We start from the raw sequence: 25,234 nt of genomic DNA on the forward strand, positions 1-25,234 counted from the left end.
AAATATTTAACTTTATTCTCTTTTTTCACTGTTTTGACTTTGTTTTACTGTTTCAAAGTCTCATGGCATTAGCTTCCAGTTGCTCAATTCCTTTTTTTTAGATAGTTATTTCCTTTGGAGATTTTTTTGTGCCTCTTTTACCATTTGTCTAATTCTAAGTTTTAAGTTATTTTCTTTAACATTTTTTGTTCCTCTCTTACTAAGTTCTTGGTTTCTCCTTATAATTTTCTCACAGTACTTTCATTTCTTTTCCCAATGTTTTTTCTACTAGGTTTATCTCTTTCTTTAATTCTTCCAGAATTTCTTTTTTGAGCATGTATCCAATTGGCATTTTTCTTTATGGATTTACTTGAGACTATTTTCAAGTTATTATCTTCTTCTGAGTTTGTATCTTCATCTTCTCCATCACCAGAGTAGATTTTTAGGTCTGGCTCTTTTTTGTTATTGTTGTTTACTCATTTTTTTCAACCTATTCTTGACTTTTTACTTTATATTCAATTTGGACTCTGCTCACTTGGAAGTGATTTTTCAGAATTTTTCACCCTTCCATTTTTGGAGTTTGTTCTGGTTTCTTCAAATTCTTGGTGTTTCCAAGATGGTGAGTTCTGGGGAGAAGTATGGTCACTGCTCTCCTGGTCTGTGCTGTGGTCTTTACCCATGAAGTGCCTCTGCTCCCCTGTAGCTACAAATCTAGCACTTCTCTTGGCCCCCAAACTATGACCAGGGCCCCTGTTCTTATAACCCATCACAAGTACTCCTCTCCACCCTTGAACTATAACCCAGAATTGTGTACAGGTGTTGAAAACAGGTGTTGAAATTGCCAAACAGTGCCAGGTCCTTTGCCCACCATCAGCTCAGGATCCCCTATAATCTCTTTTGGACCAATTATCCAATCTCCTTGTAGTCTCTGGGCTAAGAGCTCCCAAAGCTGCTGCTGCTGCTGCTGCTGCTGTGGCAGGTCCACAACTAGTGTTAAAGCTGCCTGATCTTTACCTTTGGTCAGGGCCCACCCCACTGTCACAGGCCTCTCCTGCTGCCCTCCTAAATTATCTTGGACTGGACCAATATCACTCCAGTTTTTTGTTAGCTATGCCATTCCAAAATTCAATTTGATAGGTTATTTTAAAGTTGTTTGGAGGGGAATATTGAATGAGTTCAGCTGAGTTGCTGCCTATACTGTGCTATCTTGGCTGCAAACTCCTAAAATCTGCTTCTGCATTCAATCTGTTAAGTTATGTTGTTTTCATTGAAATATATGAAGAAAATCTAGCCTCTTACACATATGTAGTTGGAAAAGAGAAGAGTGTCTTGATTGGCAAATAATGTCTTAGTATTTTTATAAAAATAATTTTGACTGCACAGAGACTTTGGAACTCCCAGAAGTCCTTAGACCATATTTTGTGAAGCCTATGCTTTGTTTCTGAAAATTTTAATATGCAAAATCACTATACCAATACATATTTTCCATTAAAGGGATTTTTTATAGTTTTAATTTTGAATAAATCTATTTTATTCTTTTAAACCTTCAATGATTCTTCCTCTTTATTCTTTTTCATCATGCTTATTATCTACTTCCAGATCCTTCCTCCATATGTTGCTTTGTTACCATTCATTGCATTTAAAAGGAAATATTTCTGAAGCCCTAAGCACTACTAAGCACTATTCTTTCCCATAAAATTGCAATTCAATTGAATAGAAGTCAACCTCTTACTGTCCATAGAGATGTGCTCTCATGAGAAAGGCAATGGTGGTACTACTCAGAAAGAATATCATTAAAGGGGCTTATTCTCAAAAGCTGGCCTTGGATAATCATGGGTATGCATACTCACAAACATCTCTAGGTGAAAGGACTTTGCTTGGGCTATAAATCAAATTTTGATGTTCTAATCTTCTTAGCTTCCTATATAAGGCTCTTTTTAATGCCTTTTTTGCCTTTTTTCGGGGGGGGGGGGGGGGAGAGAGTTACCAACTTCTTAATTCCACATGACTGAAAAATAGTCAGCAGTAATTCAACTATCACCCAGCCCTGCTTGACGTCACTCAATTATTTCACTGGAAATGTTTCTTTTTTCTTTTTTTTAAATCCTTACTTTCTGTCTTAGTAACAATTCTAAGACAGAAGGGCAAAGGCTAAGCAAATGGGGGCTAAGTGCCTTGCCCAGGTTCACACAGCTAATTTGTGTCTGAGATTAGATTTGAAATCAAGTCCTCCTAACTCTGAATTTGGCACTTTATCCACTGTGCCACCTGGATGTGCCCCACTGGAAGTGTTTCTTTTAGAAATATTTTCACCATGTTGTAATAGAGGCTTTGGACTATCAGCCATAATAGCTATATTTTATTTTTTTCATTTCTCCTGATGTTCAGTGGGAGATGATTTTTACTTCTATCTCTATCATCATTACATTACTTAATATATAGAATATAAGCCCTTGGTCGACATTTCTAATTTGGCTAAAATGGTATGTTTCCCAAAGAGCCAAGGATATGCCATTATTTTTCTACCAACTCCTTAATGAAATCCATCATTGACCACCAAGCTGATGCAGCCAAATGTAACCAAGAGATAACTTTTTCTGTCAATTAGCTAGCATTTATTAATAGCCTACTATGTGCCAGACACTCTGCCAAGTGCTAGGAATATAAAGATGGGGCAGAAAGTGTCTGCTTTCAAAGAGCTCACAAACTTAATGGCACAAACAACAATTAAACAGCTATGTACATACAACATAGAGACAAGATAAATTGGGAGTAGACATTAAGTTTAAAGAAGGCTGGGAAAGATTTCTCCAATATCAGAGGGTGTTTCTTTTATATGTTGTCTAAGATGTTTTTAATTCAATGATTTTAAATTCAATGGCTTTTCATCCTAAGGCCTTTAATTAGTGTTTTTGTGGCTAATCAACATTATACAATTTAATCTTGATTGTTTTAAAATGGAACATTCCATTAACTTTATTTTGAAGGTTTTTTCTTTGCTTACCTCCAATAACATCATCATTATATTTCACTCCTGTTTCACTATGGTTTGTAGTTTTTTCTTCTTATTTTTTAAATCTAGAACTGTAAATTAATCTACAGAGGGGCATCCTAAATGAGGAATTTCTCCTACCCATAAGAATTTGGAAAGTTGCCTGAGACACTGAAAGATTAGGATTATATAAACCAGTTTTCCAAAATGGACTTTGAACTCAAGTCTTCCTGACTCCAAGACCAGCTGTCCTCTACTACATCGTCACAATTCTTCTCATGTGATTTCAGCCTAATAAATAACTACTATTTTTACATTTTCCACCATAACTGCATATTTTACCCCTATTTTAACAATTTAAAATTAAAAACAACCTCTTGTCACGTAGCGAATGACCCACCAGTTAATTAACTTCAGGACAAAAAAAGCAGGTGAGCCTTTAACAAGGACTATGAAAATCTGCTGAATTGCTGAGTCTAATCAGAGCTTCCCTATATATTAACCCACTGTTAGATTGCACTCAAGTTTCATGACCAATTTATAGATGAGGTGAGGTGGGGGATATGGGTTTTTTGATCTAAACTAAAACTAATACTTTTTTTTTCCTTAAAAACCCTTAGAATCAATACCGTTTATCAGTTTCAAGGCAGAAGAATAATAAGGACTAGATAATGGAGGTTAAGTGACTTGCCCAGAGTCACCCATCTAGGAATTGTCTGAAGCCAGAATTGAACCTAGGATCTCCCATCTCTAGCCTGGCTTGTAATACACTGAGTCATTTAGTTGCCCCACTCCACCAAAAAATAAATAAATAAATAAATTACAGATTATATTTTAATAAGGAAACCTTTAGGGGAGCTTGTTGGTTCCATGGATAGAGAGCCAAACCCGAAGTCGGGAGGTCCTGGGTCCAAAACTTCCTAACTATGAGACCCTGAGCAAGCCATTTAACCTCCATTGCCTAGCCCTTACTACTCTTCTGCCTTGGAAGCAACAGTTAGTAGAGATTCTAAGACAGAAGGTAAGGGTTAAGAAAAAAACAATAAGGAAACCTTCCATGGACTTTTTTTTTTATTCTACTGATCCCCTTGCCATAAAACCTAACTCTGCTAGACTGTTTCCTAGAAAATTGTCTACAAAGAACAGTAATAATATTAAACCAAAGATACACTCTTCCCCACCTAGGTAGAAGCAGCACAGTTATAGGTGGAGTAGGGCATGGAAGAATAGAAGTGTTTAATTTTCATTTAAACCCTGATGCCTCCTAGCTGTTTGTCTCTGGACCCTCCATTTAACTTCTACTGGCCACAATTGAGATAATAATAACACCTACCTCCCGGAGTTGTTGTGAGGATCAAATGAGATAATCATTGTGAAGTACTTAGCACAGAGGCACATAATAAGTGCTCTATCAATGTTAACTTTGGTAATATCTTCCCACTCCTCTGCACCTTCCAGGATAATAACTTCTTGGAAATTATATCTGCCATCACCATCATCATCATCGTTATTATTGAACAACTCATGAGAGACCATAAGAAACTCTTGAAAAGCAAAAGATACTTCCTGGAACCCTTCAATCTCAGCAATACTTTGCCAGGAGTTGGCAGCAAGACTTGACTGCCAGAGACCGTGACTTTGACTATGGTATCTCTGTTGCCAGAGAGAATTCCAACCTATCCATCAGTCTGTAAACATTTATTGAGCATCTACTGTGTGCAAAATAGTGTGAATGGTGACAAGAGCTAAGCAAACTTTGGAACAAAAGAAATATAGGAACCCTTGAAGCAATGGCCCTAGATGATATCACATCAGAAATCTGTCTATTTCTCCATCTAAATAGTCTTGATATTCTATTTTTTAAGACCCTTACCTTCCATCTTAGAATCAATACTGTGTATGGGTTCCAAGGCAGAAGAACAGTAAAGGCTAGGTAATGGGGGTTAAGGGATTTGCCCAGAGTCAGAGCTAGGAAGTCTCTGAGGTCAAATTTGAACCCAGGACCTCCCATTCCTAAGCCTAGCACTCTATCCACTGAGCCACCCATGTCTCCAATAATGATGTGATTTTTAATAGTTTGTAAGGGTGAACTGGGAGCCAAGAGAGACTCATCAAAAGTTCTGTGAGAGATTTGGCCAAATGCTGCTCAGAATATGGAAAGGGTTAAAAATTAAAGGGTTGAATTAAATATATAACAGTGAGGTCACCAAAATTAATATATCTCAAGTCAGAATGACTTTTTTATGGTAGTTTGTTTATTAAAGGAGAAAGAGTGAAAGTAAGGAAATAAAAGAGAAAATAGATAATTACGCTGGCCCAGTCTGAACCAGGCAGGGCTTCAGAGGCCCCAGCAAAGGGGGCCAGAGGTTAATTAAAAAAGGGTTCTAGACACAAGACCTCCTCCAAAAGGAGGGGCCTCTCTGGAGTCTAGTACCTCCAGAAAAGCCAGGAAAGGGAGTCCTTTTTCACTCACCCATGTGGTAGTTCTAGGGGAAAATAGAAAAGCAGTCCAAGGTCCTAAGCCAGAGCTTCAAGGTCAAGTTCCAAAGCAAAAGACCTAATCACAGGAAGTTCTTGCCACTTTTAAAGACCATTCCTTTCATCACTTCCTGTGCCTTCCTTCCACTTTACGTGAACCAATTGCTGCTATAGCTTTCCTTACAACTGCCCTGGGTGTAGTCAGTTGACTCTGATTCATCACCCACTATTGCACAAGTTGGTCACAGACCTCCCCTTACTTAGGGATGGGGGAGAGGGGGGGAGAATATGCTTCTGGTGATTAAATCTAAAAATGGGCAGGGGAGAATTAAACCCATCTTCACAATATGGTGGGACAACTGGAATGCCCCCCCCCCCGTTTCTGTCATATATTCCACCTCCCATATTAAAATATATATCTCAATCTTTTGTGGAAACATTCACTGCATTGCCACACTTTGCACCCCCCCAATGACCTGGTTGCTGCATAAATGAGCCTCTGTTACTCTGTTCAAAATCACCTTGAGGCTATAAAGTCATGAATGAGAATTCTGCCTCGTGTCCAGTTTATTACCACTTAGAATTCAAATGTGAATATCTCTTAACTATTCCTTACTATTCTTATGTGGAGCTATTCTTGCTGAGCAGGAAAATGAGTAAATATGGACTCCACAGGTCGCATAAGTAAATATATTGCCATTCTTCAGTATCATGGAGTGAAAAAAGAATCAGTGTTTCAGAGTAGGAAGGGTCATCGGAAGCCATCTAGCCCAACTTTAACAAAACTCCTTTTTATGGCATATCTGACAAGTGATTGTCCATCCAGACATTGATCAGAGACCTCTGCTAAATAGGAAAACCATTACCTTTCAAGGCAGTGTGAATTTTAAAACTATTCCACCCTACTCAGACCATACTTTAGAAGATTTTATTTAACTCTTTCCTGATTTGTAACAATGGAGACACTTGGTCTAACAGAATCAGGTCTTGGGAACTCTACATTGCTCCACCCTACTTAGTTTAACAAGGTCAGGAATATCTGCACCCATACTCAAGGATTAAGTATCTAAGAAGATGGTCTTCAACAGACATGTGCAGAAACTGCTGACAGACCCCTGGGCTGTCCTAAAATAAGCTAAGCTATCATTGGTACAGATGAGATGCAGAAAAGTGACGTAAAACTGTCTACATAGGAAACGTCACTTCCTCTCTTTGCCCTTTTTCCCCAGAGAGGCGGCTCTGGCTGGCAGTGTGCTAAGCGTTCTGACATCTTGGCATGGTGGCAGCTATTTGTCTGGGTTTTGGCAGTGAGTTTGCCCTTGAGCTGATTCAGGTTCAGGCATCTTGGCTGAGCCTCTTGGAGTTCGGGCTGATTCCTTCCTTCTTTACTCTCCAAAACCTTATCTTTCTAGAGCCTCTGGTCTTCCTCCTGGCACAAGCCAGGCGGGAGAAATCCTACACCCTTTCTTTCTTCCTTCTTAATTTCTTTCTACTATATTAATTAAATCACCATAAATTTCCAGCTGACTTGGTTATTTTTTTTTATATTTGGGATATCCATGGTGACCAAATAATTAATATAGTTTAGGTCACAATGCTAAAATTATCCTTTACAGCAGTCCATTCCATTTTTGGATAACTCTAAGTATTGGACTTTTTTTTTTCCCTCAAATTAAATCTAAATATGCCTCCTTCCAAGTTTCACCCACTGTTTCTGGTTCTGCCCTCTGGGTCCAAATTTAATCCTGTTTTCATATGACAAGGGGCAGCTGGGTGGCTAAGTAGATTGAGAAGCTGGAGGTCCTGGGTTCAAATGTGACCTCAGACATTTCCTAGCTGATTGACCCTGGGCAAGTTATTTAACCCCTATTGCCTAGCCCATATCAATCTTCTGCCTTAAATGGATACACAGAATTCATTCTAAGACAGAAGGTAAGGGTTTAAAAAAAAAGGCCTTTATATGATTGAATAAAGTTTTCACTTACCTGTTGAGTATTCTCTTTTCCAAACCAGATATCCTCATTTCCTTCAACTAATTTTCATATGGCATGATCTTGTAGATAAATATCTTATAGATATTTAAATCAACTTATTAATTTGACAATTAATCATTAATGACTACATGTTGTTTTTTGGTCATGAAACAGTTACTTGGCCATCTAACTGTAACTCATACCTTATTTCACAGGAATAGCATTAGGGTCATTGTTAAATGTTTTACTGAAATCTAAGTAAAATGTTCCATTGACCCCATCAGAAATGGAAATGAACTTATTATGGCATGACCTGTTTATTTTTTTAACACTAACCTTTTATCTTAGTAACAACCCTAAGACAGAAAGGCTAGATAATTGGGATTAAGTGATTTGGGGTGGGGGAGTGCAGATGCACAGCTAGACAGTATCTGAGACCAGATTTGAACCCAAGACCTTTTGACTACAGACCTGACATTCAATCCATTGAGCCATCAAGCTGCCCCAGCCTGACCTGTTCTCTTTTATTTTCTAAATATTTTTCTATGTTTACATATTTCATTTTCTTTCCCACTCCCCCCCTCCCAAATCCAATAAGCACTTCCACTGGGTTATACAAATCTTATCACTTGTACCTATTTCCATATTAGCCTGACCTGTTCTTAAAGAAGCTAAGCTGATTTTTTATGATCATTCTTCTATCAATTATCCCACTAATGTTTTTTTAATTTTGCCAGCAATTAAAATGAATATTAATAGTCTGTAATTTACCAAATCTACTCTCTTCCCTTTTTTAATATTAGTATAACAGTTGCCTGCCTCCAGTCTTGCAATATGCTTTCCACAATCTTTCTTTTAAAAAAAAAAGCATTTATTATCTCTCCCTACTACTAACACTACTTCCCATGCTGAATTTTTTTTTTTTGGTGGAAAAAGAAAACTCCTAGCAAATCTGCATAATCCAGCAAAAGAAATTCCCTCACTGTCCATATCCAAAAAAGGCACATCTCATTGTGCCTCCTAAGTTATCACATCTCTGGCAGGAAATCAGTAGCACAATTTTCCTTAGTCCATGAGACTCATGGTTTATCATTGTTTACTGGAGTTTATCAGAGGTCTAAAGTTCTGCAGAGATGTTTCTCTTTGCAATGTTGTTGTTATTATATAAAATATTCTAGTTCTGCTTGCTTCCCCATGCATCCGTTCAGAGAGTTTTTAAGAGTTTCCTCCAACATTTAATCAGTTCTCATGGTACAATAGTCTATTACATTCCTATATCTCAATTGTTTAGCCCTTCCTCACAGGCGCGTGCGCGCACACACACACACACACACACACACACGTTTATAGTTTTTGACCACTATAAGAGCTGCTCTGAATATCTTTACTTATATAGGTCCATTTCCCTCTGTAGTTAACCCTCTTCAGCTAGAGTCCCAGTGTAACACTGCAGAATCCAAAGGTATACACAGTTTAGTGGCCTTTGGGGCATAGTTCCAAATTGTTAGACCAATTAATTCACAGCCTCAGCAATAGAGAATCAATTTGCCCTCTTTCCTGTGTACACCCCACTATGAGATACACTTTGACACTTCTGTCTTTGCTAGTCTAATGAATATGATCTGCACCTCCAGAGCTATTTTTTTTTTTAACCCTCACCTTCCATCTTGGAACCAGTATTGGTTCCAAGGCAGAAGAGAGCTAGGCAATGGGGGTTAAGTGACTTGCCCAGGGTCACACAGCTGGGGAGAGTCTGAGGCCAGATTTTAACCCAGAACCTCCCATCTCTAGACCTGGATCTCAATCCACTGAGCTACCCAGCTGCCCCCCCCCCCAGAGGTATTTTTAATTTGCAATTCTACAATTATTAGCGATTTAAAGTACTTTTTCATATAGTGATAGCTTGAGATTTTTCCTTTGAAAATTACCTGTTCATTGATCATTAATGTATTGGGGAATGGCTCTTTTTCTTATAATTTAAATTTGTTCCTTATATATTTCTCCATGATCTTTCAAAGATCATTGACAGTGGTACATCTCTATTGGTTCTTTCAATCATCTGTGGTGCATTTTGTAGGGGTCAGGTGACTTGAACTCATTAAGAACAATAAGGTATTCTCTGTCTCTTCAGTTATCTATCAAGTCCCAATCAGTCATTTTTTGTTTGTCCTTTCAGTCCAAAAGTCATTCTACTTGGGAGAGAAAATGGAAGCAAAAAGAAGATTTGAGTATCTCTCTCTTCTCTCTGTTGTCAGTTTTTCATCCTTCTGTTCTCTCCAGGAAGCATGGGCTGATCCTCCCTTTTCCCAAGAGAGCTAAAAACAAGCAAACAAAAAAAGCCTTTTTTGTTGATATAATCTTTTTTTGAAAAATCTCAATTCATTTTTAACTTTTCCCTTGCTAATACTATTCTTACACAACTGTGCCAGCTTTTGCATTCATCATTCTCTCTTACTTGCTTATTGAAAGATTTTTTAAACCCTAGTTTTTAAAATCCTGAATTTTAAAAATCTAAATTGGTTGATGAATTCCCAGTGTGTCAGTTTCTGCCTCTTTAGAACTCTTTTTCCAGAGCAGCTACATGGTTCAGTGGTTAGAGAGCCAGGTCTGGAGATGGGAGATCCTGGGTTCTAATGTGATCTCAGATACTTCCTAGTTGTCTGACCCTTGGCAAATCATTTAACCCCAGTCGCCTAGCCATTACCACTCTTCTGCCTTGGAACCTATATTTAGTATCAATTCTAAGATGGAAGGTAAGGGTATGAAAGAAAGGAAGAAAGAAAACTCCATTTTCCTTCTCATTGGAATCATTTCTCTTTGTATCTTCAGAATTTCCTTTCAAAGATCTTCCACCCTTCCTGGGTTGACTTTCCTAATACTGGACCCGAAATAATAAGTCCTATGCTCAAATCTCAGTTCGAGTCCTCTATGGCTATATAACCATAAATAACTCCGTTTCTCTGACAGTTTCTGCACTTATAAATAAAAACAAAAAGACTTGCCCTATCAACCTAATCATTTGATCTACCTCAAAATATTATAGAAGGTTAATTATTATCATTGACAATATACAATCATCCCTCAACATTTATGAGTTTCCCTTTCATGATTTTGGTTATTCAGTTAACCATCAATGATTAAATGGGAATATATGAAGATTCATGGGGAGGTGGCCACAAAGACTACATAATATCCAAAATACTAATTTCTCTCAAAAAGAAACTGCAAGTTTTTTAATGGATGCAATGTTTTGCTCTACTTGTTTGTGTATTAAATAAATAAGATCAGAATTATTTTTAAAAATAAAGGCTTAGGGTAGAACCTAGAGTTATTTGAATTTTTTTCAAATTTGTGAGGGTTCCATGCCCTTAACCACTACAAATGTTGAGGGATGACTGTATCTACTTAAAACATTTATTAAGGAAGGATCTACAGTGATTGTTCACTTCCATTTTTTACTAGCAGATAAGTGATGAGAAGCTAACCAATCTCTTTTCTCTGACCTGTAAGGGGAGTGCATAATAAAGAATTCTCTTCTTACCAAGGCATGATTTTTCTCCTCCTTCTCCCCTGCTTGCACTGGGAAGAGGAAGTGGTTGTGCAATATGGAGGCAGTATGGCACACTAGAAATGGTGCCATATTGTCTCTGGAGTCAGAAGGACCTTGGTCCAGGCACTTACCCTCTCAAGATCTCAATTTTTCTCAATGTAAAATGATGAGGTGGGTTGTGATGGCCTCCAAGGTCCATTCCAGCACCAAATCTATAACCCTATGACCCAAGTTACACAAGACTCTAATAACACTGCCTAGATTGTGCCTAGGGAAGTGCCATTCACTGGTTTATTGTTCCCATTTAAATATAAAGCTGGTTCTTTCCCAAAGACAGCCACAAACTTGCCTTCCAGGTACTAACCATGTTCAAAAAGATGCCTATTTTATTTACAAGTTAATGGGTCCAGGAGGTATCCATAGTGGCCCTTGGAGAGAACCCCAACAGTACCATCCTTCCACCAGTGCTACCTCATAACTTACTATACTGTCCTCTGTGAGGATTCCATAAAAGATGGAGGGCAGAGTTATCTGTCCCTATCTATCTCCACCTTATATAGCTCCTCTTAATGGGTACTGGTTGTTCCCCAAAGAACCAGATTACTGTTCACCTTGGCTCCAAGTTCTATAGCTAACCTCCTGGCACTGATGTCATTAATTACCTTATCTCCCGTGGCTCAGCTGCCAGGACTGATGTCCTCCCTTGCCCCATCTCGTTTCCTGTGATTCACATGCCATATTGGCTCCAGCTCGTTTCCCCAAAATCCAGTCTTCTGTTCTCCAGCAGGTGATGCATTTATCCTTACCACAAGGGGTCTGAAACTCCTTTAGAGTCCCTGGACCCCCTCAGATATGCTTACATGGCTTCTAAGTTTCCTTTCAGGTGGAAATCTATGATCCTATGACTCCTAGTATGGGGAACTACCTACCTAGGCAGTCAAGCTGCACCTGTGGACCAATGTCTTAGTCAAACCCTACTGTGTGTACCTGGGGCTCAGAGCCCCATCTTCACACCCAAAGATTCTCTTCAGGCAACTGCAGGAAATCAGAAGTATCTGACAAGAACATGGCACCAACATAGAGGATTATGTGTATGTCTTTGGCCATAATTAGCACAGATTTCATTTCCACCCTCTCTTTTTAAATTTTCTTTTTCTCTTTGCTCAGAATTTGCATGCAAGCTTCCCAAGTTCTTAGCTCAGTTTGTAGATCTACTGATAGCTTTCTGATTTATGATGAGTCTTTTCCACCCTCAAGTGGTGAGGATGGGGTACTTCATTTTGGTACTTTTTGAATGCTCCCTTCTTTTTTTCCACACCTTTTACTTCTCTGGCTCCAGATGAGAGGCAGTTTAATAATATAGAAGATGGAGAACAATGGCTTCAGAGTCAGTGAAGATCTGATTTCAAGTTCATGCTTATCCCCATATTTTGGGGGGTGAGACTGAGGCAGTTCCGTTAACCTCTCAATGTCCTAGACAACTCTTACCCTCTACGGAAAAATGACACCTATCCATATCAAGAAAGTTCATTTTGTGTGTGTAGGAGGATAAGAGCTGAATGAAAAACAGATGAAAGTATCTTGCTTTGATCATTGTATTAAAATTAAGTACTTTTTCAAATAAATGAGGTCATTAGTTCAACCTTCTAGAATTTATTATAAATTAATAGAATGAAGGGAAGGCTAGGTGGCTCAGTGAACTGAGAGCCAGGCCTAGAGATGGAGAGTCTTGAGTTCAGATGTATTTCTAGATCTGATTCTCAGATAATTTCTAGCTGTGCCACCTTGGGCAAACCATTTAATCCCCCTTGCCTACCCTTTACCAATCTTTTGCCTTAGAATAAATACACAGGAGTGATTCTAAAATGAAAGGTAAGGGCTTGAAAAATAAATTAATTAACAGAATGTTCAATTAAATTATTTTTAAATAAAAATAATAATGAAAATAAAATCATGTAGCAGTCCCCTTTTCATACTACATTAACAATACATTTTGTTTTTAGCAGCATTGGGCACTCAACAAAACTTTGTCTGGATCTTCCAGGATGCTTCAGGCACGAAAGCACAACTAAAGATTAACTAAATCTAGAAGGAAAATTTGGCATGGGCTCACCATGATGTGCCTCTCCCATCCACCCCTGGCCAAAAGTGATTCTTTGATCTTGAATCCAAAATTTAAGAGTTTTCCTTGGGTATTTCCCCCCTTCCCAATTTAATTTAATGTTTAGGATACAAGGAAAGTTTAAAATATGAAGAGAAAGAAGAGAATCTGAGAAATGGTGAATCAATCTCTCTACTTTTACCCTCTCATTTCACAGTTGAGATTGCTCAAATAGGACAGGTTGGATCTGCTATAATCACAGTGACTTCTCATTTTATCCCTTCTTCTAACTTGTATTGATTGTTTTACCTTGTTCAAACAAATCTAACACTGTCTGACTGTGCATGGATGGTTGATTCTGAATGATTTACACTTTGGTGACCAGTTATTTCCTGAATACAAAGTTGTATTCTCCTCCTTAATACTATTTTTTTAACATCACTGCCACTTCCCATCATGCTTCCCAGTACCCAATAGATACCTCCCCTGTAACAAAGCACAGCTAAACAAAACAACCTCTCTATCAGCCCCATCTAACAATATATACCTCACTTTGCACCTACAGTCTGCCCCTCAAGAAGCATGGTTAGTACAAATGGTCACATGCATTCATCAGACTTCTGAAATCTTCCAGTATTGTTTTCCTTTGCATTACTGTCATATCTATCATGGCAAAGTAATAATGATCCTGCCTGATACCATCCTCCTGACAGAGAAATATGGATGCAAGATGCAGAAAGAGACATATATTTTTGGATATCACTAATATGGAAGTTTATATCATATCTATTTTGATTACATTAGGTCTTTTGGTTATGTAAAAGTTAAAATTAAATCTCAATAATAATATTTTAAGAGATTTATTCATGATCATTAGAAATCAAGGAATAAAGAAGATACAAAATAAAGACTATGTGCCCATGGCTGGTTAGCCATTTTTTAGTCAACCCCACTTACCACCATCAATTCTGATTCTACCTCAGAGAGGAGGAGCCTCCAAAGCCCACACCCTTTATCCTCTGTCTACAGGAAGTATGTATGACAGGAAGTCAGTGGGCTCTTGGGATATGTAGTTCTATTTTAAGGTAACAAATTTTCAATCATACAGTTAGTATAGCACCATAACCAATAAAGTGATAAAGGTTTCCATGATTATTTTGTATACCAGGGACCTGAGTTACCTTAGACAGCTTAATAAATAGATTTTTAGGAGCTCATTATTCAGTCCCTTCTAAGATATCTTTAATTGGTGACAGTTAAATAAGACATGGCCCATCAGAATCTTAGCCCTTCCCCAAACTGACAGGTAGACAGTCATGTGCCCAGGAAAAGAATCCTCCTCCCCAGTATTAACAAATTAACAAATTCTGTTAAAAAAGGAAGGCATTCTTTGGGATTCCCAAGAACAAAAAAAAAGGCAAAAAACAGCAGACTAGATGGTATCTCTGACCCAGTTCCCAGACATGGGAATATACCACAATTCTCCCTAATATATAGGAATTAATATAGTATATGAAAAATAAATTCTCATACAACTAATAAACTTTTATAAAGTGTGTGTCAAACACTGTTTCTGAGTGCTAGGAAGGATCATCTGTGAACTACAGTGGTCTAAATATAAATTTAATAGCTGGTCTCCAACTGCATCCATCTAAAATAATGTTTTATATATATGTGTGTGTGTGTGTGTATAATGTGTTTGTGTATTTATAATCTATGCACATATACATATGTATGTGCATATATATGCTAGAAGAAAAATAGTTTATTCTTTTCATTTTCTTACTATATTTGTTCCTCCCATCCTTTGCATTGAAGCCATAGAGGACCAAAGTTTATGTAGGTTTAGTTGAGAGCATCTTGTCAGGTTCTTTAAAGAATTTTCCCTTCCTCAACCTCTGGAACACATAAGCTTTTGTTACCTTCATAATCATCTTTTTTTCTTAGCTCATCATGATCAGGGCAAAGGCAAGATGTCCAAGTGTCCCATGAAATGAAGTTTGCTGCCTTGAGAATCATGATGAAGGTTTTATTCATCTTTCTGGAGATAGCTTCTGAGTCTGAGAATGTTGGACCTGGAATCAGGAAGATGAGTTCAAATGTGGCTTTGGATATTTACTTAGCTATATGACCCTGGGCAAATCACTTAGCCTCTGTTTGCCTCAGTTTCTTCATCTGTAAAATAGAACAATAATACCTACTTCCCAGGGTTGTTGTGAGGATCAAACGGCATAATTGGTAAAAGTGATTAGCACAGTGCCTAGCGCTATTTAAGTACTTTGTAAGTGTTAGTATTAGTATTATTATTTTCTATTGATAAAATCATATGTTTTTAGTTACCACTTTCATTTATAACGCATAATATAATAACATAATACATATGGTTTGTTATCAATATATAATAGATTATAATAAATATACTTATCCAAGAGAAATAAATTCTCACATTAGCAAAGTCCAAAAATCTGTCTCATTCTTTTTTTTCTCCTACCTCCTACCCTGCCCCCCTCCCCAAGAAGGCAGGTAATATAATATAGGTTGTATATGTATTACGATATAAAATGTATTTCCTTCTTCATTGTATTGTAAAATAAGACAATTACTACTTACCCCAGAGAAAAATTCATGGAGGGATACTGATACCGAACCATTTGATGGGGTCATTGATTTGGAGACCAAGATACTTCTTTTCCGGGTCTTCAGTCATTGTGGTTGCTGAACTGGTGGAGGCTGCGGCGATTGCAGAAATAGTTTCCTGGTCACATCTCCACAGGTTAATACTAAGGTCCATTCTGACTTTGCAGAAATTTTTAGAGCTGGAGATCCTCTTACATAATCTCTAAAAATCCAGGTTCACTGAAAGACCAAGAGGGAGTCCCTGGCCCAGGGATTTTGTGAAGAGCAGCAAGGTGTATAGTGGGCACAGCACTGGATCTGGAGTCAGGAAGATCTGAGTTCAAATCTTGCCTTACTAGCTTTGTAACCCTAGGCAAGTCATTTAACCCTGCTTGCCTCAGTTTCCTCATCTGAAAATAAGCTGGAAAATAAAATGATAAACCACTTTAGCATCTTTGTTAAGAAGACTCCAAAAGGGGTCACAAAGAATTGGACATGACTGAAACTGACTAAACAACAATAAAAAAGGAGGCAAAGTTGTAAAGTGGAAAGTATATACTGAGACAGGAGTCAGAAGACCTGGGTTCAAATCTTGCCTATAATACTACTTTTGTGACTTTGGACAAGTCACTTGGCTACCTTATGTTTCAGTTTCCTCATCCATAAAATGCGGGAATTAAACTAGGTAGCCTCCATGATCCCTTCTAACTTCTGGTCCTATAATGCATTTTGGTGATTTGAGGAGAGAAGTGGAAAGACAATTTTTTTCAGTAGCCTTAAAGAAAATTAAAGTGAAGGAGGGTGTTCAACAGGTACTACAGAGATAGGAAGGAGATGGAGCTGGTCAAGGATGAAATAAAATTATTCATATTTTAGGTATGTATGGTCTTTCTCTTGTCCCTTTTGTTTTGGAAACTGCGCCACAGTCTCCTTGTCTCCAAAGAAGGGAAAGATAGATATAGAGGAAGATGGGCAAACCTTTAATCATCTGACTCAGTGGTCCTCACTATGATCCTGGAGTTAGTGTTCCCTTTTTCTCAATCGGTCAGGGGTTCTTAAACTTTTTTTGTGTCATGGATCCCTTTGGCAATGTGATGAAGCATACAAACCTTCCTCAGAATTTTCTTTTTTCATGCATAAAATATAATAATGGGAAACCAATTATGTAGAAATGAAATTACCAAAATGTTAAAAGAAATAAATTCACAGACCTCTGGGTTAAAAACCCCTGCACTGGGGTATAAATTAAATATATAGGAATCCAAGCAGATATATAGCACTCCCTCACAGAGAAACTTTTAGTTATAGACCAAATGAGTTAACATATATAAAGTTTTTGCAAGCTCTACATAAATACTAGTTTTAGCATGGAATTTGGAAATGTTTCCTATGATGTCTCAAGAACAAGAAGCAAAGTTTCATTTCCTGGAGACTTCTTTGCATGGTTCTTTCCATCAGGCTTTATGGTAACTTGGGTTAGACTCTATGACAGTGTCAGATGTGTTCAGCAGTCTCACCAGGGTCTCTGTTTCCCTTGACAATGTTCCCTAAGATTCTATCTGTTCATTTGCACATTTAAATGACTATCAAGTCATTGAAATATTCAATAATTCCAAAATGTCCAATAAGTGATCATCCAGCCTTTGCTTGCAGACTTCCAATAAGAGGGAACATAAGATGCAACATTCCAATATACCAACAGTTCTCAAACTTTTTGTTTTCAAGACCCTTTTATACTCTTTAAAAATTATTAAAGAGGGGGCATCTGGGTGGCTCAGTGGGTTGAGAGCCAGGCCTAGAGACGGGAGGTCCTAGGTTCAAATCTGGTCTCAGACACTTCCCAGCTGTGTGACCCTGAGCAAGTCACTTAACCCCCGTTGCCTAGCCCTTACCACTCTTCTGTCTTGGAGCCATTACACAGTATTGACTCCAAGATGGAAGATAAGGTTTTAAAAAAAAAATTATTAAAGATCCCAAGTGCTTTGGACACATGGGTTGTATATATTGTGTGTATATATATACACACACATATATATGTATTGCCAGATTAGAAATTGAAACCAATAAAATGTTATTAATTCATTTAAACAAAAAAATAAAAATATTAACATACATAATAACCACTTTGTCCAAAACAAAAGAAAATCAAATCAAAATATCACCATTTTACATATTTTTGACATTTTCTTTAATGTCTGACTTAATAAAAGATAACTGAATTCTCATCTGCTTTTTGCATTCAATGAATTGAGATAGGTTGTTTTGAGTAAAGTAGTTGAAAGAAAATTTGGTCTTGCACAGATATGTAGTTGAAATAAGAATATTTTAATAGGCAAATGACTTTTTTTTTTAAATCATTTTTACCTTGGGCAGCTAGATGGCTCACTGGATAGAGAGAGAGAGGCTTCAGTTCAAATTTGGCCTTAGTCACTTCCTAATTGAGTGACCCTGGGCAAGTCACTTAATCCAATTGCCTCTCTACTTAGGAACAGAAACTTAATATCAGTTCTAAGACAGAAGATAAGGGTTACCTTTTTTAAGATAGGTGATAGATAGACAAATAGATGAAAGAATGGAGGGGGTGAGAGAGAGAGAAAAAGGTGGGGGGGGGGAGAGAGAGAGACAGACAGAGAGACAGAGAGAGAGAGAGACAGAGAGAGAGAGACAGAGAGAGACAGAGAGGAAGAGGGAGAGGCAGAGAGAAGGGGGAGGGAGGCAGAGAGAGAAAGAGAGGGAGAGAGAGGGGGAATGAGGGAGAGAGAGGAAGAGAGAAAGAAAAAGAGTTTTGACCTCATTAGACCTCTGAAAGTCTCAATAGTTGAGACCAGGAGTCACAGACCCATTTCTCTTCCTGGAGCACTCCCTCTATAGTAAAGCACAGCAGTGTGAAATTCTTTTACCTTGATCCTCACTGGGGAAAATCTCACTGTAATCTGAAAGCAATTGTACATTAACTAAAAAATTCCCTGGTTTTATAAATCCATTCTGTTTTCTCAAAACTATTTGGCTAAATTAGGTCGTTCCTATCTTTTTGATTATTTATTGTTGAGGGACTCAGTAGGGTTCAATGGAAAAGAGCCCTGAGTTTAAAGTCAGAAGACCTGGATTCAAATACTCGTTCTGCCACTTACAACCTGTATGATATTGGACAAATCACTTAAACTCTCTGGGGCTCAGTTTCCTTACCTGTAAAATAAAAAAACTAGACTGGATCCTCTTTTAGTTCTGAATCTATGGCCTCTAGCACCTACCACATAGACTCCAAAGAGATGATGCATATAAATCCCTTTGCAAATTTCAGTTGTTGTCACTGTCAGCTTTTAACCCACTCCTCTGTTTCCACCTCCAAAAAAAAATGGTTCCATTTCTAACTTAGAATGGTTATTCCTTAATTAACATCTGCTTCATTTGCTCAGTTTCACATATTCCAGATATTGTGAATCCCATGTTCAAGAGTTCAGTTTTGAGGCAGCCCTTGCTACTTGGAAAGCCAGGATTCTGTGAAGCAATCAAACTGGTGGCCCATTAGACATTTTAAAACCCATTTTGCATATTTTTCATCATCTTGTCATAAAGAAATAATAAAACCTGCCAGCTTCATGGCCTTAGAGTTGACATAATAATATTGATCACAATGATAAACCATAGATTTTTTTTTAGTCTTGGCTAGCTTACAGACAGTAAATTATGTGCAATAAAAATTAAATTAGCTAATGTTTTTGCATGAAATATTATGACTAGGTGATAGTTGGCAGCTTAAAATAGAGCAAATGAGGGCCCAGTAGCCTTCATGGGCCATAGCACTATAGCCTCGAGTCATCTCTGCTCCTAATATTGCTGTCTGATGACACACAGACTCCTAGGCCCATAGCTTTCAGTCAGTGCAATTACTCCCACTTGAAAACTTTCCCAGGAGTCCATTCTTTCAGTTGTTTCAAAATGGTAACCTGGCCCACAAATCAACCAAAAAGTGGACAAGTATCTTGCAAAGCTTTGCAATGAGCCAAATATGGCCAAAATTCAATCAGCTCCTTCAGAAGTTATCAAGGGAAGCCAGACAGACAGGGAAGTAGCATTGATTAGTGGATTGACCAGTGAATTTGAGAGTAAAGAAGACCTAAGTTTGAATGCCTCCCCAGATGTTCTCAGCTGTGAGATTCTGAGCTACTCACCTAGCCACCCGCAGAGTCAATTTTCTCATCTCTAAAATGGGAATGATAATAGCATCCACTTCCAATAACTGTTGTAAAGATCAAATAAAATAATAGGTATATAAAGCACTTTGAAAATCTTCAAGCACTGAATAAATATTAACTACTATCACCATCACCATCACAAAATTAACAAGGCACTGAGTTGAAATGACTAGGTGGCATGGTGGATAGAATCATGAAGATCTGAGTTCAAATCCAGCCTCGGACCCTTACTAGCTGTCACTAGATAATTATCCTATTTGCCTCTATTGTGTAAATAAATTGTAAATTTAAAAAATTGTGCCTCTATTGCCTATTGTGACCCTAGATAAGTCACTTAATCCTGTTTCCTTATGTGTAAAATGATTGGAAGAAAAAAATGGCAAACCACTCCAGTATCCTGGCCAAAAAAAATCCCAGATAAGATCACAAAGAGTAGGGTACAATTGAAACTGAACAAGAAGTTCAAACAGACTGTCCTTCAGTCGGTTATTTTCTTAATTAATTACTGAAATCTATCTGTAATAAGAGGAGAAATGATGGCAGAAGGGATAGATACAAAACACAAAAGAACACCTGAATGTCTAGGCTAAGTTTTTTGCTCTACCAAATGAGGTGATGATCACATTAGAGGTTGTTGCTGCCATAATTTCTCTAATATAAAAGAGAGGAGCAAATGATCCATTTGATAGATAGATAGATAGATAGATAGATAGATAGATAGATAGATAGATAGATAGATAGATAGATAGATATAAGGGCTGAGCTCTGGATGTCTCTTCTCTGGTTGGCAATTAACAATATAGAATATACTTATTCTGAGTTCCTGGGAAATTTTAGACTATTTTGTATTACAAGTTTCTAGATTCAAATGTGCTTACACAAACTTTCAATGGAGAAGGTTATTTTCTGCAAGTTTTTGTTTTAATATGCTTTTTATCTCTTATCTTTATCCTTTAATGCTTTTAAGGATTTTTAAAGAAATAGCTTGTCTACTCCAGGAAGGGGAAGGGAAAGGGGGAGGGAAACAGAATTTTAAAAAACATCAGAGAGAGATCACAGTAGAGGACAAGCTTGGGAATCAGAAAGCAAGCCTCTCCTCTAATAATTCTAACTTTGTGACCATGAACAAGGTTACCAAACTTCACATTTCCTCTGATTTATATCTAGGCAGGCAAGGGAGAGGGAGAAGTGTTCCAAGGCACCAATGAAATTACAAGGTTAGACCCAAAAATGTAGTTATATTAATCTAAAATAAGAAGCTGTTGGGCCACCACATAGTTGTCTTTAGCTGGGATTTGTGGCAGGGATGGCTAAATAATTAATTAAGTAGTACAGTGGATAGTTAGACTTGGAATGAGGAAAATCTGAGGTTCAAATTTATTTACTGAGTGTCACCCTGGACAAAACACTTAAAACTCATTTAAAACACTTAAAACTCACTTAAAACTTAATGCTCATTTTCAGCCTCTGTGTAATGAGAATTAGAACACCTATTTCATAGGGTTGTTGTGAGGATCAAATATGTAAAGCACTTCATTTTGTAGTGGAAAAAGCATTTCATTATCCCAGGGGGTTACTAGATTATTTTTCTTAATATTTTAATGTTGGTAATAATTTAATATATCATAGTCATCCATTAGTTACAAATAAGCCTTGAAAAACAATTCCAAAGGACATTTGGCTCTAGGTCTATGTAATTCCAAAGTATTGAGTTAAGTCATGAGAAAAACAATTTTTTAAAAAGTTCAAAAAAGTCATCAAATCAGTTCATTTGGCATTATGTAGTCAAAGGACTGAGCCAAGTAGTTTTCACTTTGAATATGGTTTCTGGACAGAAACAGCTTTGGCTGCTAGGAGCAATACCTGTCTTTTTCAGAGGAATACTGCTTTCTTCCTCTTGTCTTCAGAATCTACTCAAAGGGAAATTGGTTCTAATCACATTATTGCTTATTGACTTTCACTCTTGATGAACTTAAATTAAACAGTGCCAGTGAATTGTTCTTGTTCCTTTCCCTCTGAATCCTTGTTGCGTCCCCTTAGTTCCCTTCTCTCCCTCTCTTCACTTGTTACCAAATAATTCTAAATCTTCAACTTTTTGAAATTTTGAAATTAGACATTTGAAATTTTGAAAAATTAGAAATAGATCATTTTCAATCCTGGATAACCACCATCATTCACTCTGGTTTTCCTGATTTTAGTCCATCTTGAGCCTGTTAACTAGATAAAAGTATTGAAATATGTAATTTTTACACTCATTCATAACTTACATAGTTTTATTTTATATTCAACAACTTTGCTAAGGCTGTTAATTTTTTAAACTAGTTTTTAGTTGTTTCTCTAGGGTTCTCTAAGTATACCATCATATCATATACAAAAAGCAAGTTTTCTTTCTGAATTACTTTTTCTTATTCCTTTCATTTCTTTTTCTTGTCATGTTGCAATAACTATCACTTATTGTATATTACTGAATAGATTGTTGATAATAGACAGCTTTGCTTCACCTCTGAACTTATTGGGAAGGCTTCTAGTTTATCCCCATTACAGATAATGCTTGCTCTTGGCTTTAGATAGATACTACTTAGTATTTTAAGAAAGACTCTATTTAGTGCTTTGCTTTCCAGTGGTTTTCATAAGAATGAGCATTGTATTTTGTCAAAGGCTTTTTCTGCATGCATTGAAATAATCATATAATTTTCATTAGTTTTGTTATTGATATGGTCAATTACGCTTATCGTTTGCCCAATATTGAACCAGCTATATTACTGGTATAAATCCTACCTGGCCATAGTACATGATCTTTATGATAATATATTACTATAGTCTCCTAGCCAGCATTTTATTTAAATTTTTAGTATCAATATTGATTTGTGAAATTTGTTTGTGGTTTCTTTCTCTGTTTTTGCTCTCCCAAATTTAGGTATCAAAACCACATTTCTAACATAGAAGGAATTTGGGAAGGCTCCTTCCTTGACCATCATTTTTTTCAAATAATATTGGAATTAATTGTTCTTTAAATGTTGGTAGAATTTACTTGTAAATTAAGCTGGTCCTGGGGATTTTTTCCTTAAGGAGTGTTGGGCCAAAAATATCCAATCTCTAACAAAAGTAACTGAGACAGAGCTCTGAGCATGATCAATCAATTTATTAGATATTTCAGTGGTTCCTAGTCAGTTGGGTCCAAGACCTTTCTCACAGCCAAGGAAAATTTTATTTTAGAACCATTGATAAGCAGCAATGATTCAGTGATTAAGAGCATCTGGGCCTGAGGTCATGAAGACCTGAGTTCAAATCCATCCTAATACGCTTCCTAGCTGTATGACCCTGGGTAAGTCACTTAGCCTCTTATTATCCAACAAAAGGATCCAATGGAAAAGAAAACTGCAAACCACTTCTAGTAACCTTGCTAAGAAAGCCTCATGAATAGCTGTGGTCTATGGGGTCACAAAGAGACCAACGCAGCTGAACAAGAACAAAGCACTTCACAGATCTTAAAGTATTATTATTTTTATTAGAAAAGGAGATATTTATATGTTCTTTAAAGGATTTTCTCTAAATCTAACAATAAAACAGACTTGCATCTATGAAATTGGAGTCTAGATTTTAAAAAGGTCACCTCAACCACAGGAACAATTTCTAAATAGATGCCATCTCTAGGAATTGAGTCTGGAGCTTTGCACTTTCCTAATAACTTGGGGAAAAGCAGTATTGCATTTTTGCTTTAATTTTAAAAGTAGAGCTAGAGATTTAAAAATTCTATTCTGCAGGTGTTTTGTTTTTTTTCCTATGGAATCAAAAGGTGGCAGGCCAGGGATATTTAATCCAATTAATCCAACTTAATCGTAGTCAATTGGGTCCAAGACCTTTCTCACAGCCAAGGAAAATTTTATTTTATATTAGATTGAATACTGAACTTGGAATCAGAAGAGCTGAATTCTGCCATTTAAAGTAGCTGCAACCTTGGTCCAATTATTTAATTTTTCTGAGTCTCGGCTTCCTCATTTATTAAATAGTGTTAATAATATTTGAACTGTGTTATTTTCGTTTCTGTATTTGAATATTCACCTTTCCCTAAGATTCTACCATTACCATATACCCTCAATGAGGTCAATAATAAAAAAGAAAGTCCCCATATTATACTAAAATATTTATTGAAGCACTTTTTGTGGTAGCAAAGAACTAGAAACATTGTGAACCCATAAAAAGTAATCAATATGATCAATGGAGAGAAGCATGAGAAAACTTATACGATCTGGCAAAAGGTGAGTAAGCAGAAATAGCAAAATTATATACACAAGGACTACAACAATATAAATAAGGGGGGGAGTAAAATTGAATTCTGTAAAATTTTAATGGCCAAAAAAGAAAGAAATTTTAATGGTCAAAAAAAAAAAGAAAAAAGAAAAATGTTAATGGCTAAAATTGGCCCCAAAGAAGAGATGTGAGAAAGTATGCTATTCCCTTCCCCCATCCCCAACTACTTTGCAGTATGGAACACTACCTATAATGTCGAACTATTTATGTAAAGTTGGTTAGTTATGGTGAACTATTTCTTTTTTCATTGATTTTTTCTTTGTTATAAGAGATAGCTTCCTAGGAAGAATTGGAGGAGAGTTGCATCAGGAAAATGTAGATCATGAAAAAGAAAAGATCTGAATAAAAAATTCATTTTTAGAAATGAATTCATGGAAAAAAATTAAAAATAAACAATCTCTTGCACTTTTTTAAGCATATCTAGATAATTTGGGGAAAATCCCTACCACTTTGGGGACCTCTTGTGGCAAATTTATAGAAGGACATGATGTCTTGGTGGTTGGAGGGAATATCCACAGAAGCATTGCAGTCCACTTTTTCCATCAACTTCAGTAATTTCTTTAACGAAAATTGAGTCATTGAAAATATATTTCTTCTGCAGAATTATGAAGTTTCATGTCGCAAAAAGGAAATTTAAAGAGACATTACGTCCCTATGATGTGAAAGATGTCATTGAACAGTATTCTGCTGGGCATCTGGATATGCTTTGTAGAATCAAAAGTCTTCAAACACGGTAAGTCATAGATTCTTTTCATAGTCGGAATACACCCATGCACTTGCCCTGAGATTTGTTCTCAGGCCAAATTATTGGCACGTCAGCCGTCCTATTAAAAGCCTAAATAACCTGAACTTTTGCTTTGATTACACAACTATCCTTCAAGGAGCCTAAGTCCTATCAATCCCAGGAAATAGCAATGACTTAGAAGTTGTTGTTTTTCTTTAAAACACATTTAAATGAAGTAACAAGTTTTAGTAATCCAATTAGCAAGCACTGATTACACATGTACTAAGTGCCGGAATCTGGAAATACAAAGGCAG

At 36.9% G+C, this 25,234-nt stretch overlaps 1 protein-coding gene across 2 annotated transcripts in view; it reads left to right on the forward strand.

The window, feature by feature from the left end:
• Positions 1-25,234, forward strand: part of KCNQ5 (potassium voltage-gated channel subfamily Q member 5) — a 702,995-nt gene that overhangs the window by 665,274 nt on the left and 12,487 nt on the right. For both annotated transcript variants that reach the window (XM_056818502.1, XM_056818503.1), the window contains one exon: positions 24,798-24,929. In XM_056818502.1, the coding sequence (XP_056674480.1) occupies positions 24,798-24,929 (132 nt within the window). The remainder of the gene's footprint in view (positions 1-24,797; positions 24,930-25,234) is intronic.

Source organism: Monodelphis domestica, chromosome 2, assembly GCF_027887165.1.
Source record: "Monodelphis domestica isolate mMonDom1 chromosome 2, mMonDom1.pri, whole genome shotgun sequence".
Classification (NCBI taxonomy): Eukaryota; Metazoa; Chordata; class Mammalia; order Didelphimorphia; family Didelphidae; genus Monodelphis; species Monodelphis domestica.